The 17,932-nt window shown below is 41.1% G+C and overlaps 1 protein-coding gene across 3 annotated transcripts in view; it reads left to right on the top strand.

Annotated features, from left to right (window-relative positions):
- LOC116849272 (eukaryotic translation initiation factor 4 gamma 2) overlaps positions 1-17,932 on the top strand; it is a 22,442-nt gene extending 4,510 nt beyond the window's left edge. For 2 of the 3 annotated variants that reach the window (XM_032826243.1, XM_032826244.1), the window contains exons 2-8: positions 9,727-9,838; positions 9,995-10,211; positions 10,615-11,563; positions 11,664-11,804; positions 12,004-12,893; positions 13,091-13,396; positions 15,108-17,932. In XM_032826243.1, the coding sequence (XP_032682134.1) occupies positions 10,654-11,563; positions 11,664-11,804; positions 12,004-12,893; positions 13,091-13,396; positions 15,108-15,182 (2,322 nt within the window). In that variant the 5' untranslated portion in view covers positions 9,727-9,838; positions 9,995-10,211; positions 10,615-10,653 and the 3' untranslated portion in view covers positions 15,183-17,932. Of the gene's footprint in view, positions 1-9,726; positions 9,839-9,983; positions 10,212-10,614; positions 11,564-11,663; positions 11,805-12,003; positions 12,894-13,090; positions 13,397-15,107 lie in introns of those variants that run through there. The other variant, XM_032826242.1, reaches the window with a different exon arrangement.

Here is a 17,932-nt window from a genome sequence, read left to right as displayed (position 1 = left end):
ATCTTTCTTTTTCAATTGTCTTCGTCGAGGAAGTTCAGCGAGGAGTTGTTGCATTCTAGCTTCCTCTGGCATATTTCGAGTTCGGGTGTGGTGAAATACCGCGTTCTCGTAATTATCTTTTTCTGAGAAATACCCAACGAATGACTCAGTGAATAATTCTTCTCTATTGGCGCTTAACTGCGTTATCTCCTCTGTAATACGATAAGTGTGTCTTGGTTTCCCAGTTACCTGATTCAGCTTTCAATCGTAACCTTCTGCGAGCTGAGACGCGAGACTTGTAATTTCGACGCGATTTTAATTTGTGATTCTGCCTGGTCAAGGGGAAGTCCAGATAGAGAGAGGGAGAAAAAGAGGTAACGCAAGTCGACATAGTAGGGCAATTAAATTAACATTACTTAACATGTAGGATAATTAAATTATTGGGATTTTCTATAATTGTACGTATTATTGGTTTAGTGTTGTTTAGGCTAAAAACAAGAAATTTGATTTCTGTCTCAAAATTTGTTAATTGATTTTTCAATATTTTAAATGATGACAAAATTTCATGACATTTCGATTTGTTTGTCGATTCAACGATATGTTAAAGCAGTAAATTCATCATTGTGATAATTTTACGATAATGAGACAAATATTTCTAAATAAAAGAAATCTATTCGTAGCGGGTAATATAATAATAATAATAATATTATTATTACCAATAATATTTACTTACACTAATATAAAATATATCTTTCGCATAAGAAGACACATATGTTCACACATATGAAAACAAAAGAATTTAGATAGATTTAAGTAAATATTCTGACTAAAAATTTATTCCATAGTCTTCTCTCTGATCAGTTTGATCCCAATCAGTTATCTGCTTTGTGTAAGGTGACGTTACAGAGTTCTGATAAGTCGTGAGCGCGGCGTAGCAATTAGGACTTCATAATAAGGTTTACTAATATTTAAGACTTTATTAGTAATTAAGATCCAAAAGCAATCATTTTACACAGACAAATGATTAGGACCGACCTGATCCTAATGACTATGGGACAAATTTCTGGTCGAAATGATGTTAACACCCGACTTGCGCAAGTATTCATTTTTTTAATATTTTTTTCTCTTGGTATACAATCAAGATATATTAATGATTCAATTATACTGCGTGTTAAAGCTATTATGTCGAGTCGGGGATTCGTCCAAAGTCTGAACTGTAAAGAGTAGACGGCGACGTATCAGTGACGTGTCATGAGGAAACAGAAAGTAATGCTCGTTGCGTTCGCTAGTGAAGAGGTCAGGAGAGGAAAGGGAGTAGATGGTGGAAGTTCGCTTGCTTGCTCGCTCACTTGTTCGTTCGTTCGTTCGCTCGCTCGCTCGCTTGCTCGTTCGCCTGCTTTACGTCACTCTGTCGCTATCTCTTTGTTCGACGTCGTCGCGCGCCTACATCTTGTGCACGACGATCTTCTCAAGGATTCTATCGGCGTCATATCGATGCTTGATACGCACAAAGCGCTCACGCGCGCGTTCGATACATACATCGTGCGATCCATTATATGCTGTTTCTTTCGATCTGTGTTTCTTCTTCTTCGAGAGGTCGACCACTCGGCGGAACGCACGAGGTCTACCCAAACGCATCTGCAAAAATAAAACCGACGGAGTAGTCATTCGCTCGCGAGCTCGCGATCTCGGTGGCGATCGATTCGCGCTCGTTTCGTGCCATTCGTTTTGTGCAGACCGCGATAAACGGATACTCGAGATTGGTATCAATTTTAAAACGCACGTTCGCGTTCAAGTTGGGAAAATTCGCAAATCGTAGCGCTGACTCACTGCGCGCGAGTCAGTGCCGCTGCGGTGCGCAGAGAAGATATTGTAGATTTTTTCCAGATAAGTTCTTTTGTCATATTTCCTAGTAGCTATAAATTCAGAGTTTACTTTACTGAGGATAGCATATTTTTTAAGAAGCCTATTAAAGCAGTAAATCCAGTAATAAATCTTTAGTAGTAGTTTGATAAGACTTTAACTTCTGAAATTTGTTCTTAAGGTTTCCTCAAATTGTATATCAAATAAATGACAACAACTACCGGCGATAATCGGGATATGAAAAAAGAACGAATAAAAGAAAGGGAAATAATGATAATAAAAACCACACAAAGACCAATAAAAGCCTAATGACGTAAAAATTAATATATTAAAGAAACAAGAGAAGTAATATTTCAAGAAGATTCAAAAGGTTTTTACGGTATAATGTTTTTTTTGATAAATAATAATGAATAGAAATAATGATAATAAAAACCACACAAAGACTAGTAGAAGTCTAATGACGTAAAAATTAAGATATTATAAAAACAAGAGAAGTAATATTTCAAGAAGATTCAAAAGGTTTTTACGGTATTATGGTTTTTATTATTAAGTTAATTTATTTTGAATAATAAACGGGATAAACGCTACTTAAATGATCTGTCATATAGAGAGAAGAATCCAATGAAATATTACATTATTCCTTTTAATAATATATGTAACTCATTCAACTGGAGAGAAAAATTGAATTAAACTTCTTACTACGTTTAACAACTCACTTGGTTGCCGTTACTTTTTAGAATAGTCAAATCAACACCATGATTAATTAATTTTGCCGAACACTTAGCTTATTTAATAGAAATAAGAGATTACAAAAACATCAAAATTTTATGCTGAAGGAATCAAGGCTATTAGTTCGCCATATACAATCCTAATTGAGTTCGCTCAACTCGATTGGTTCCGACTGATTTTTGTTAATAGTAAAGCCCTATGCACAGTTGCCAGGCAACAGGCAATAGGAACAGGGAATAGAAATTAGGATTGGTAGGAAAATTATAATTATTTCTATTCCCTGTTCCTATTGGCTAATGCCTATTCCCTGTAGCCTGGCATTGTGCAAGGACTGTAATGCTTGCTATAATATCCTCTCTGTGTGGGCGAATAAGTTTCATTTTATCGTGCACGCGCATCCAGGTAGAAATTCGTTCGCGCCTCGGTGGAGTTATTCGTGAGTTAAATTTCACTTCATTAACTCGCGGCCGTGCGCGAGATACCGAATCGCGCGATAGAACGAATTAGAATGCCGGCCGGAGGCAAACAGATCGGAACGGGAGAAGCTTGCATTCGCGAAATTGTCGGACGATTATTCACGGTATGGAAACGACGTTATGACAAGACAGACGAGCGTGGCTCTTATCTCGCAGTGCTGCGTAGACGTATTCCTACACTCCCTCTGCACCCCCTCCCGTGACAGCTCGCCGTTCTTCTTACCGTGTGCGAATATTCCCCCGAATATATCGCGTTCATGGTGACATTAACATTTTGCCAACCGGCCGAGTTACGCTTGACTAAGCATTAGGTGTTGCAGTTTGTGCGAGCCGCGCTCGCAGTAGATACTTTATCTACTTTTATGTGTAGACAGACATTTGATCTGTCTTTATCTGAACAGATATTGTATCTTAAGCCTCTGTCACGCTTTCGTAATATCGAGGATTAACAAAATGATTTAAGGTGAAGATATCAATTCCCGGACACGTATCTAATCCTGTACATTCTTATTGTTTTGGTCTTTAAATGTGAATATTTAAACCTTCAACAGAATATATTTACATACTCAATACTTGTACATATATTTTATGTTGGAAGTTTAAATGTTTGGATCTAAAGACCCCAAAAGCAAAAAGAATGTCCAGGATTAGATATATGTCCGGGCATTGGTACTTTTATCTTAAGTGAGGATAATCAATAGAAGGATATATTAAGATATGAGGAATTGTGTGTGTTCCTTAGTATCATTTTTTGTTTTAGATATTAGACCGCCTTATTGACATTTATTGTATTTATACCCTGAGCATGGGATAAAAGGATAAATTTATTCATTCTGTCGATAGTACGTTAACATGTTCGACAACTTAGTATTTATTTTTTTGTGTAATAATGTATAATAGGCTGACTTAATTCGTTTCTATGAATGTGAAGTGAAACACATGTGACGCAGTCTCTTGCGAGAATCGGTACGTCACGCATACGCGGCGCGTGGTGGCGAACGTGTTGAAAGAGGAAATATTGGAAAAAATGCCCGTACAGCACTTCCATTGCATTTCATTATTCTCCGTCGCGAGATCGGAACTCGGGATCAGCGCGCGCGAATGCGTTTCTCAACGATTGACGCGAACCTCTCAATTGCAGAATCTCGCGATCTCGCGATATTCGCGGAACAGCGCGAATGACATTGGCAGTTCACTAAACAAATAAACGATGTTAATCCGATGGACGCGCCGTGCTGCACTTCAAGGATACGCGAAATCTTTTTTCGGATTGTAGCAGGTAGAGAGAAAGAGAGAGAGAAGGAGAGGGAGGGAGGGAGGAAGATCGAAACAGAGAAAGAGAGAGACAGCTAAAGTAACTAACGGGTACCGCCGGCTGTAAATATGCGCTCGGAAATAGTATTTGCCAAGAACGAAGAAGCACTAGCGAAGAAAGAGACAGAGAAGGAGTAAAAGGAGGGTGGTGGGGGGATGGAAAGACTACAGGAGACAAAGGCCATCTCCAAATGCACGCGCCGGCACACACACACACACACACGTGTGCACATCGGCTCCTTTATTTAATTACCTCGCGAATTCCGACACGTGCGCACCCGTGCTGTAATCCCGCCCCTGACCCCTCGCTGCGACGGATCGTGCAGCGACATCCGTCTGCGATGTGCTCTCGTCGGCGTGGAATTTTTTTTTCACGCCACATGTCGCACGACGCTAATCTCGCGAGTTCGTGTCGATCGCTCCTTCCGCATGACTTTTTTTCCTCGCACGACGCGCTTTAATATCGGTAAAGACATGCGAATTAAGCGCGATAGACTGATACTCCTTGTGAACGCGTTGATTCTCGGGGAAAGAGACAGAGAGAAAGAAGAGAGCAACGTCCAAAGCTTATCACGCTCCGTACGCTTCTATGGTATATTTGAGTTGCTCGATTTTTCAAAAAGTTTTATCAGTCCGAGATAGTTTAGGTAGTCGCTCCGTGAAACCACTTTTTTAGAGAATCTTCTCAAAAATGCTTCAACTGTATGTTACAATGGAACTTCTGTCTATATACACGTAAAGTTGGAAAAAGTTCGATATCTCGTCGAAAGTTCGAAAGTTCTTTATCTCGTCGGTGCACTGAGAAAAAAATACTTGAGAATTTATTTGTGGGATATGAAAGTATCGGTTTCTTTACAACATGGTCGAGATATTGTTTAGATAGCATTGTTTGGACATTAATCGATTAAAATGATATTTAATTTTATTAAATCATCAACAAATCAATACACAATCGTCATATATTTAATCTCGAATAACGTAATCAATGGATGAAATTATTAATCAGTGTATAATCAATGAAATGAAAAGTTTGATTAATAATTTGTTTCATCAGTTGGTTAAGTTATGTTTGATTTTATGCATAACGATTGATCAATTTTGGTTATTGATTGGTCGATTATTTTAAGTCAATTAACATTTTAGTGGACCAACACTATCGGGTAGTTGGCTCGTAAAACCATCTTCTTAGGAATCTTTTCAAATTTCAACTGCTGCATTCGCATATGCAGGTGAAGTTAGATAAAGGCTGATTGTTGGAGAGTTAAGACAGTCCTATCTCATTGCTGTGAGTTCCTTGATTTTCCGAAAGTTTCATCATTCGTTTCTTCTTTATACTATCTCGACGACGAGATATTATTTAAGGCTGCGTTCCAAAACGTTTTTTTTTTTTGAAGAAATTTTACTCGATACTCTATAGTATATGTATTTGAGGAAATTTTACTCGATACTCTATAGTATATGTAACATGAACTATTGAGTAAAATTTTCCTCAAAAAGAACTTTAACTGCATGCCACACAATGTGGCATGTGGAACTTCTGTCTATGTTAAAATAGTAAAATTAGAAAAAGGTCGAGCCGTTCGAGAGATACCCTTACCTCATCGGTACACTGAGAAAAAAATACCTGAAAACTTATTTGTGGGATATAAAATTTATTTCTGTGGAATTTGAGATCCGTTTCCGCGAAACAGAATTTATTTCTATGAATAAAATTGATATCCCACAAATGTTGAAGCATTTTTCCTCAATGTGTGACGCGGCGGAGTCGTGCGAGACAAAAATCAGGATGTCCAGGTTTTCTCGACGGTATTGTTTTCTAAAATAAACGACCCACTCTCATCGGATCTCGTGCCACCCCGGGATTATCCTCCGTGGAGGATCCACTCGAGCAGGAATACCCGACAGCGCGATTCAATGCGGTTCGTTTCGGGTTTCGCGCAGTTCGGTAGTACACGACGCGACACGTGAAGGCAATTTCCTGTGTCGCACATCAAGCACCGACCTGCGAGATTCCGAATTTAGGGCAATCTTCTGCCGGTCGCACGTGAGTGCGCGTGTGAGTGTGAATACGAATGTGTGTCCGGTAACTCGGCCTCGCTAGCGGTGAGACGACGCGTCTCTCCTCCTTTTTCTTCTTTCTTTTCCGTCTCTCGCGATATTCAAGCTCGACGACGTCGTCGCCGACTGTCGTTGGTCATACGTGGATGCGCGCGTCCGTGAGAGACCGGATATTTTCATTGCGCATTTAGCGGCCACGTACTGTAGCCTGCCGAGTCTCGAATGTTTAGAGGATGAATCTATTTCAGTTGAGTTGCCAGCCTTGCGTTACACATTTTAACGCTAAACGTGGCCGTCGATTTTTCTCTCGTTACGACATTGAACGTTATTGGACATTGCACGGGAGGGTTCGCAACGTCGGCCGCGTTGCTCCAAAGGTCGTGTCTTTGCGGTTGGTCGAGCAGGGGAGAGACGGGTCATTAATCTGTAAAATCGCGCTGCGAAAGTCCGCCTGTCTTTCTCGATTCGTTTGAACTTGTTTCATCGTTGTTATTGCTATCGTCGTAAAATTACAGTATCAAGAGCAGTTCCACAGCAGTACAGAGACTCCGAAGTATATCTTTCCCCTTCGTTGTTTTCACACGGAATATTTTCGATGTTCCGAGACGTAAGAAACTGAGAATTCAGGTATACTTCAAACTCGCTCTCTTCCGAGAAATTTACATAGATACGGCACACGTCTCTGATTTATTATAATTTACGTATGTCCACGATATTCGCGAACGCGCGTGAGAAAATGTCTAGAGTTAGGAGGATTATAACTGACAAATATCGCATTGACAGTACAGCCGACCGAATAGGGAGTAACTGTAAAGGTGATGAGCAAAAAGAACCGGTACTTTAATAATTGGTTGCGTAAAAAAATAACCGGTTTAGCAAATCGATGTTGGATCCGATTACGTGCGATTGTAACGATTCAAACGTCGCTCGTTCTTCTGGCCGCGTGGGAATGTCTGATTTCCGCGAACGGGCCGCCATGCGGCAACAATTCGCATATTATTTTCACAAAAGTATCCAGATACACGCGAATATCTCTGCGACCGTTGTATCGCGCGGCTAATTATTACTCCCGTTTCGACTGTGCGATTATGCAAATCGGCTGTTCTCTTTTAATCAATCGTGAATATTCATCCTCTGGAAGCGACGAAACGGCGAGTTTCTTCCTGCAGATGTTTCTCGCGAGATTGTTAAACATTCAAGAGGACCCAAACGGCTCGACATACCTCGTCGTCCTACTTGAATTCCATCCCCGGTCGAGCGTTCTGAGACACCCGGTAGAGTTGGCCGGACGGGCACGACCTCCGTCCGACGCACAGTCGGCGGCGAAGTCGTCCGACCTCGGCCGAGCGACGCGCGACGACGACGCGGGGTTCGAGAGATCGGTCGAGGTGAAGCAGGAGGGCAGGAGGAAGGGTTGGCTTGGGGAAGAGTGTGGAGGGGGCAGCGAGGAAGGGTTCATTGACCGTCTGACCATGAGCCGCGCCCCACATACACGCTCCCTTCTCCACCTATCCTCGCCCATGGGTTTCGGTCGTTTTGCTCTCACGACGGTCTTGCGAGCAAGATCAAAGCCGTCTTCCCGGGGAAGGTCCTTGCCTCGTCCGCGGAAGACCTTCGTCGTGGAGAGGATGGAATCTCTCGAAATCACAGGGTGTCCTGAAACTATCGGACGCGCTCTTTTCAAGTCGGTCTCGGAGACTTGCGTCCGTGAATTAAAGGTTGGAACCCTGATCAATTTTTTAACAAGGCGAGTCGAGATCGGAATTGATTTTTCACTCATTTCCAATCTATAATTCGCAATTTTCGACAGTTAGACGCGAAAGAAATGCTGTTATATTGATAGAAATAACGGCGCTATAATTGGAGTAAGTTCTCTTGATTTAACGACAATATTATCGAAACTAATGTATTACATTTTGTTTTGATAATTCGAGTCTTAATTTCAATGATGTCGCGGTATTTGGAGACTAAGGATTGAAGATTGAAACTTGATCAATTTGAACCAAGCAAGTCAAAGTTGAAATTGACTGTTTCGCTAATCTCTGACTTTTAATTCACAATTCTTAATTTTCGATGCTTGCACGAAAAATAATGCTGTTGTATCGATAACAATTGGTGAACAGCAACATAATGGAGTATATCGTCTTGATTGAATAGCAATATTACTGAAACTAATACATTATGGATTGTTTTAGTAACTCGGGTATTAGATTTAATAATACAGTTATTGAATCAAGAAGATTCATTTCAATTACGTCGCTGTTGACCAATTCTATTGATACCACAGTATTTCTTTCCGTGCAGTCTGACGTGGGCTTGATCATAGCATGTGGGCCGCAGAGACAGTTTTTTTCCGAGAACGTGTTAACGATATCATTGACACGTTCTCCGCGTACTTCGTATCGCTAGTGCAGTTTGTACAGTCGTTGCGGTCGCTGACTGTCAAACGGCTTGGACGGGGACGACTCATTCCTTCCTTTGATCTCCCTTTTTACTCGCGTTATTTGGCAGGGTCTAATCGTGGCGGATCGTCAATGACTGTCGTTTGATTCATGAAACGTTTGCCGCTACACCACGATCCTATCCTTGAGCCATTTGATTCGAGTACGTTAACCGGAGTGGAGGATTCGCGTGCGCCACTTATTGAACGCGCACGAGCGGGCGAGCGCGAGTAGAACATTCTCTAAAATTGCGATCGCATGCGCAATTACCATTGTAAACGATATATGTGGGTCACGGTAGCGATGAAAGGAACGTCCTCGAATATTATCGAACGAGTTCATTGCGAACGCGGTGCGTCGCCTATCAAAAGTGATTGGCCGTGATTGACGCCGACGTGCTGAAATTTTCGTCGCGTGCACGCCGCAAAACTCGCCAGAGCTGTCAAACTTAAGCGACTCATATTCAATATATAAGGCTCTGTGGTAGATACGTAGTAATTGTATGCATTATATTAGGATTGTGCCTCCATGAAAGTGATCAAGTATTTCAAAGTGGAGAAACATGTGTTTTAGTTTATAGACAAAACTATTATTTCTTGATCAATGATATAAAAAAATCGGATACTTTATTCACAAATAGCACATTGAGGAAATACTATTTGTATACTATACACAGCTCAAGTAGAAACTGATAAGGATAAGAATCTTATAGATACTTGATTCATTTATATGTGAGCACTTCTAATAAATAAATAAATAAATAAATATATATATATATATATATATATATATATAATTTATTAATATTTAAGATTATGACAGACACACGTGAGAGATTCATTTTAGATTTCATGTGATTTTTGCAGCTTCCTCAAGGAAGATCTGTGTGCTGTGATTTATCACTCAGGGGGCCAAAACACGCGCAACAACGGACAACCCCACAGGACCGGGGGGTGCTTCTCGTGTCTCGGGAGGAAGGTCAGGATCCACAAAGTTAACGTTCGGCCATAACAAACGATACTCGCGGGAGACCACTTACTGCTAAAGCATCCGCGATTAGACCAGATAAAAAAATATCTTGCTCTCGTTAGTTACACGTGACCATTGAAATCAGTAAAATTCGATGCCTTCCAGGGACGATATTCGCTCCCTATCCACTGAGCAACGCTGGATCCCTCCTTCAACTGTTAGACGCGATGCACTCACCCCAGAAAGCCGAAATGATCTCATCTTTAGAAAGGTGCGGGGTATTCTTAACAAGCTCACACCGGAAAAGTTCGCAAAGCTGAGCAACGACCTGCTCAACGTTGAGCTTAATTCCCATGTGATTCTTAAGGGTGTTATTTTCTTGGTAAGTATGACGCAAGTTTCGCAAAACGGCGCGCAAATAGATGACGATATTGTCGCGTTCGGTGATGGACGCCTTTGGTAAATCCGATAAAAAGAAGAAAGGCCAATATTTCTCGTTAAATATGGAAACGGCCGCTCCTGTGCATTTATTAACGGAGAATAACGGAACTTATTCTTGGAACAGTTTTTGCAAAGCTTTAACGTTACATTTCTCAACGATCGTGTGTGTGTTCTCTCTTTTCTCCTCTACAGGTCAAGACCTCCTTTGAGATCTCCGCTTAAGGTCATTTCAGTTTTCGATAAGCAAACGCGTGCATTACCGAACGCTCCCTCTCTTTTTTTCTATGCACATTGTACACAAGCTTTCCGGATAAAAAAAAGAAAGAAAAAATTATTTTCCTCAGATCTTCGAAAAAGCACTTGATGAACCCAAGTACAGTTCTATGTACGCACGGCTGTGCAAACAGCTGTCTGACGAAGCCGCAAACTTTGAACCCCGAAAACCGATCGATGAAAGTCAAAAAGGCCAGAGCACATTCAGAGTTCTTTTACTTAACAAGTGCAAAGACGAGTTTGAAAATCGTTCAAAAGCAAGCGAGGCGTTTGAGAATCAGGATGAGTTGGGTCCCGAGGAGGAGGAGCGCCGGCAGGTGGCCAAGCGCAAGATGCTTGGTAACATCAAGTTCATCGGGGAGCTCGGCAAGCTGGGAATCGTGTCGGAGACGATTTTACATCGTTGCATCCAGCAGTTGTTGGAGAAGAAAAGGCGAGGGGGATCCCGGGGGGACACTGCGGAGGATATCGAATGTCTCTGCCAGATTATGCGTACCTGCGGCCGTATCCTTGACTCGGATAAGGGCCGCGGACTCATGGATCAATACTTCAAACGTATGAACTCCCTGGCGGAGAGTAGGGAACTTCCTCTACGCATTAAATTCATGCTGCGCGATGTGATTGAGCTGCGCCGTGACGATTGGAAACCACGCAAGGCCACCAGCAGCGAGGGCCCGATGCCCATTCATCAGATCCGCAACGACAACGAAGAGCCTTCGAGGGGAAACGGTTTCCACAGACGGGACGATCGCCTCGGTGCGGAGTTTTTACGAAAGATGGGACGAGGCGCACTAGATGTCGATGGGATGATGGGAGGTATCCCACTGACTTCCTCCTCATTCGGTATATCATCACCATTCAGCCCGAATGGATTCGCAGGGACACCCGGCGGGGTTGGTTACGGCCGACCTAACCAACGTAATCAACCGGGTTACTATCCGAACCAGAGTCGTCATCAGAACAATTACGAAGGGAAACGCAACCAACCGCAACACAATTTACCGCAGAATTTCAACAATAGTAAGCATACGCACAGTTCTCATTTGACTGATTAACTCGCACGAGTGCATCCTACATCTCGACTTCACACCTGTGTTTGTCTGTGTTTTGTCTATTGCAGATAGCAATAAAGAGCAACTGCGATTCAACAAGAACAAGATGCTGATCGGAGGTCATCCGGAAGAAGTATCTCTGAGACCCTCAGCCAATTCGATGATGTTCAAACAGACTAACATCAATTTGAACCTACCTCTCAATAATGGTAAGTCTTTTTATCTCTTTATGTCATCGTCTGAATTGCTCTGATGTTAATAATTTAATAATAATTGAGTAGTAATTCACTAATTGTCTGTAGCACAATTTTAGTTGTTGAAACTTTACATTATGTTGTTCACGAAAATTTGACAAATTTTATACTCTACTTTGCGAGCTAATAGACATTCTAATGGCAAAAATAATAGATTTGTTCCCAGGACGAGGTTCAGACTTGCCTCTCTTACGTACTGCCACTCTGAAGCCCAGCTCGCCTCTACTGCATAAAGAGGCACCACCTGCTATTGTAATTAAGCAAGGTCCCGTAGACAAGAGAGAGAAAGCTCGGGACAGAAAAGACAAAGGACCCACTCGCGAGGAAGTGTTGAAGAAGGTTAACGCCCTAATGGACGATCTCACGTCCCACACGAACGTGCAGGACGCTCTGACAGCCTTCAAAGATCTTAAGATTCCCGAACGATTTCTGCGCCATGCAATTTACACGCTGTATTCGAACACGCTGGATCGCGGGGATTCGGAGCGCGAGCTCGCCTCCAAGCTCGTGGCCGACTTGAAGAAGGAGAACCTGCTCACTCTGCAGCAAGTGAGCGAAGGATGGAAGGAACTCGTATCCAGTATATCGGAGAAGGAGAGTACCGTGCCTTGCGTAGCATCCCACGTTGCCTTCCTGACAGCCAAGGCCATAGTGGACAATCTGATCCAGTTGACGGATCTTGCCTCGGAAACGGAAAATGGTCGTCATCACCCGCTGTTCCTGCTGACGCTCCAGCAACTACATAAGACACAAGGCAAGGCGAGACTCACGCAGATTTTCAACGACAGCAAGGTGGATCTCATCAGTCAACTGCCAGAAGCAGAGAAGACGAAGGAGCGACTGGGCGAAATCTTGGAGGACAGAGAATTGACTTTCCTCTATCCCCTTCTCAGAATCCAAGGGGACATGTGGCGTCAACTAGAAGCCGATCCAGCGCCTAATGCTCTTTACAAATGGATTAAGGAGAAGCTGGACCCCCAACATCACTCCGATCCCGCGTTTATTAACGCTATGATGAACGTACTTTTCAAGTACATCACTCAGGTTAGTTTCGTCGACTATCGTCGAGTACCTCTTGTCGTCGGTTAAATTGATTAACTAAGTAAAACAGAAACATGAAATTAGGTGTACTTAACTATATATTGAAATTATTATATCTGATAAAGGATCGAGTAAGTCATTTCTGAGTAGATATTAAGGTGTCTGCTTTATAATTTCTTAACCTTTGTTTGCAATGATAGGAGACAACACTGGCACCTGGCGTTGATCCAATCGTGAATCCGGAAAAACAACTGCAAGAGAAGGAAAGTGCGCTACTGCAGAAATATGCACGCTTCATTCGCACATTCCTAACTACCATCGACTCGCAAGTTACGGCTCTCCACGCGCTTCAAGTGTTCTGCTTCTCGCACAATTTCCCGAAAGGGCTGCTGCTGCGATGGTTCATAGCACTTTACAACCTTGAAGTCATCGAAGAGGAAGCCTATCACAAATGGAGAGAAGCCGTCACCGATGCTTATCCTGGCAAGGGCAAAGCATTATTCCAGGTATGTAAATACAATCGTCAAAACAATTTCGCAAGCTATTGCCGATTCACGTTTCTATTCTTAAACTTGATTACTTTCTAATAGAATTAGCGATTTTATGAAGAGTTCCTTTTTCTTCTTGTAAATTAAGTCTGTTCTTCATAGCTGCATTAAGCTGCACTTAAGATAAAGTATTAGGTTGATGCACAAAAGGTTTGTCATATTTGTGAAATAAAATAGAAAACAAACTTATCTAATTTCGAAGAATTAATTATTTTTACATTGATTCAGTATTTTTTAGATATTTAATGATTTCGTATCTTCCTTTCAATATCCAAACATTCTACGAGAATTTAATAGAGAAAATTGCACTACAATCTCTAATAGATAAGTATTTAACATGGAAGAAAGCAGAAATATATGAAATGATTAGAACAGGGCTCGGAACAGTTTGCCAATTTCGGCCGATTCTCGGGAACTACGCCTTCTATCTCCCCCTTGCCGCGCGGCAGACTATGTAAGTGACGGTTGTGTTTCTAAGCTTGGAGCCGCGACTGATCGCGACCGTCACTTGCGTGGCCCGCCGCGCGGCAAGAGGGAGATAGAAGGCGTAGCTCCCAACAATCGGCCGAAATTGGCAAACTGTTGCGAGCCCTGGATTAGAAGATAGTTTAGAAAGCGCAGCTTTAAAGAACAGACTTATTTTGCGTGTAACACAGTAGCTCTAGCTTGATTAATTTCTTTAATTAATTTGTAATAAATGAAGCTACAGTTTACATTGTAAATAGTAGCTCTAGCTTGATTAATTTCTTTAATTAATTTGTAATAAATGAAGCTACAGTTTACATTGTAAATAGTAGCTCTAGCTTGATTAATTTCTTTAATTAATTTGTAATAAATGAAGCTACAGTTTACATTGTAAATAGTAGCTCTAGCTTGATTAATTTCTTTAATTAATTTGTAATAAATGAAGCTACAGTTTACATTGTACTTTATAAATAGGTTATTAAAACTTTTTTATCACAGTTATCTTGATTGATGATGTTTATTGATTATTGATGATTAAAGCGAGAAAATACATGCACAAAAAAGAAGTGAACTGAAATGTTCGCGAAACCACAAAGAAACCAACTTGGGAAATTGCATTTCTCGACATAGCGAAAGTTTCAAATATTAGATACATGTATAAAACTGTTGCAAAATACGTTGAAATAAAAAGATGTGTCCATAAAGTTATTTACTATCGATTTGAACAGATTTGTAAGATATTTGGAAAATATTTTTTACTCTAACATTCCATAAATAATCGTGAAATTAACACGTGACACGTAACCTACTTTTTTTACCATGTGATTTTGTCACGTTACTCCTATGGTTATTGATTATTAGTATAAAGAGAAAGTTCTCGATATGTTTTGCACATCTGCTCAATCAATCGTGTCATTTTATGAACTTACTTTTTCTTCCAACAGTTTTTCTCAGAATTTTCACGCATGTATTTTCTCACGCGTCTGCTATCATTAATCAAGATTGTTGGTACAAAGGAAACAAGAGTTTTAAGAATGTCATCGAAAGATAAGCAACAATGATAACACGTTGTATGAGAAAATTGCCACAAAATAACAGAAAATATTAATCGAACATTATGTTGAATTTTTCGATCAATATTTGATCAAGAACAGTCATGATTAAATGGCTCGAAAATTAATGCGGATGCATTTGTCATGTATAGGTAAATTCATGGTTAACATGGCTTGCCGAAGCATCGGAGGAAGAAGAAGAAGACGATGAAGACGAGAAGAATTAATGGCAAGAGCCTCAAGAGCATTATTCAGACTACCTATGATTTTGAATAGGATTTTACTATCATTATCGCTGAACCACAGAAAGGGTTTCAGTTTTACTAATTGAGTTATCTCTATCCAGAGTTACAAACATCTTGTTAGTCTGTCTCAAGCCCTCTCGCGTGATCGAAAGAAAGGACTTTACAATCATGTTTGGAAAAGGAGTAGTTCGTAGGCAGTGGAGTGGTTACGACAGACATTGCAGACAAGACGTTTTAGAATTTTTTTTTTAGATAATTAAATATCAAAATATAATTTATGAAGAAAAAAGAATTATTGGGCCGCACAGCAGATTAAAAATATCAAGAGTTTACTACGCCGCTGTATGATCACCGGCGAAACGTAAAAAAAAAGAAACAAGAGAAAATTAATCTGGTGATTTGTGTTGTCCAAGTTTTCGTCTAGTATTGTGCATGTGTCACGTTTTGTAAGTCTCTTTATTTGTCCGCAGAAACAAGTGCAGTCGTTTGTATCTCTGTGTACCAACTTTTACATTTATTATGAGGAATTATTATGATTATTACCATATTATTAGTATCAATTATTAATATTATTATTCAATTATACATTATTGATTACACAATAATCGAAATGTATCTACATCTTCCTAACGAAAAAAAAAACACGAAAAAAAATAATACGAAATTAATCAGAACACTGGGTCAGACTCAGTAACGAGAAGGAAAATTTCATCGAGTGAGGTGCACATTTCGTTTTTTTCTTTTTTCGATGCGGGAACGAAATCTTTAGATCGCGGTTATTAGAGACAATTGAGTTTAAACCAATCAGCTATAAAAGAGAGGAAAAAGTAATCAGGAGAAAAATCAACACCGTTTGCCTGTGTACCTATCTGCTGCGCCACAATTCTAATAAGTATACTAATTGATTATTACAGTTATAACAACCAGCAGCCAACATCACATCCATTTAAACGTAATTAATTAGCCAACACTAGTGACACGACTAAATCGTATTTAAAAAAAAGGTGGAAAAAAATAAATACGCCTTGGTGTAATTTATTACAGATGGCCCCCTGGTTGTTGTGTTGTTGCGCTTGATGACCAACCACTATCATTACCATCACCACCATCACCACTACTATCACCACCACCACCACCACCACCTCAACCACCATCATTACCATCACAATCACCAGTACCACCTCACTTCACCTCACCTCACACTTCCCGTCTCACACAAACATTATCGTATTTTCTTTTCCTCTTTTTCTGTTTTCCGTTTTTGATATCTCGTTCGTACCGAGTCACGCGGATCGATATGCGTGTCGATCATCTCTCGAGGATAATCGCGCGCGTATCGATTGAAGTCATGATGATAGATAGCAGGTACCAGGAAAAATTGAAAGATAGAGAGAGAGGGAAAGAGCGGCGGATGTATTTCCCGTATCGTCGTCGCTCTCGGTGTGATTAAAGCGATTGTAAATCTGCAGACCGGCTGCGAAATGCCGACAATTGTGAAGCGCTGAGGATGCAAGTGGCCGTGAGTCATACGACGTATCACACGAGCCACACGAGATAACGAAGCGGAAGTTACTGTTTTGTAGAGTTAATTGTTTTTCCATTCAAGTTGAAATGTTTCCCCGAAATCGGACTCCGTCCACCTGTGTGTTCTCAGCGCTCCAATTGAGCCTGAGGTATTTTGTGCAATAACGTCTTTTCGACGCGATCATCATTTCTTTTCTTCGTTCGATGGAGACGCTCGTTTTTTGAGCTCCACGTTACGGACGATCTTGTAATTGGCGACGGTTGTTCTTGACGAAATTTTCCCGCGACGTCGCGAAAATTCTTTCGCGTGCCGTGTAACGGAGAACAAACGCCCCCGAAGATTCGCAGGTGTAACGCGATACACGTAGAACTGCCATTCCGCCGAGTCTTCGAGGTATCCTCTCGCGAGTTAGGATTCCGTTGCAAATTCCAGATCGTCCGCAATGGGCACACCGCACCCTTCCCCCCCTGTACGTTTATCAGTTCTTTCTTCGTAGTAACTTATCACAAACGTGTATCCTTATCGGAACTGTAACTGCCGAGAATGTATATGTATAGATCGAAATGTGTCGATATACCGCGTGAGAATTTTGGATACAACTATTGTCGTGTTGGTGTGTGATGTTTGTCGTTAGAATATTGTACATACATATATACATAACACACATATATCCCATGTTATTTCACGGTTTCTATCATAGTTTTATACCGCCGGACTGAAAGTGTGTTCCTCTCTCTGCTTAAACTTTTTATTTCGTTTTCTTCTCCTCGAACGGCATCTCTGTTCGCTCCCCTCACCGATAGAACGGCTGACAATGTACTGCTGTATTGTATCGCGGAGCGTCGCCAAGCTAAGATCCGTATCGTTATCGCTCACGAACTTTAATCACGTCTTCATCGAGATGCCGCACTTTATCGCACGGGTTATATGCATTATTCGCGAACCGGTTTGGCAGCACTCGAGCATACGCACCGAATGCCGACGAACGATTTCTCCGGGTTTTTTGCGCACACCGAGGTGGCATAAAGTGAATGAGAGTAGTTCGTAATGTTCAACGAAAAGAAAAGAAAAAAGAAAGAAGCAAGATTCGTTCGAGAGAATCCAGTAATAAAATGTCATGTACCACAGCGTGTGTATTCTCGCAAAAGTAATAATAATGTGTCCTCCATTTTCGTTGTAGTAGACTTCGAAAAAAAAGAGAGAGAGA

Source organism: Odontomachus brunneus, unplaced genomic scaffold (genome assembly GCF_010583005.1).
Source record: "Odontomachus brunneus isolate Ranch 3 - 2012 unplaced genomic scaffold, Obru_v1 Obru_scaffold_110, whole genome shotgun sequence".
Taxonomy (NCBI): domain Eukaryota; kingdom Metazoa; phylum Arthropoda; class Insecta; order Hymenoptera; family Formicidae; genus Odontomachus; species Odontomachus brunneus.
The sequence above is the reverse complement of the archived record's forward strand: the minus strand, read 5'-3'. Positions and strand labels throughout refer to the sequence as shown.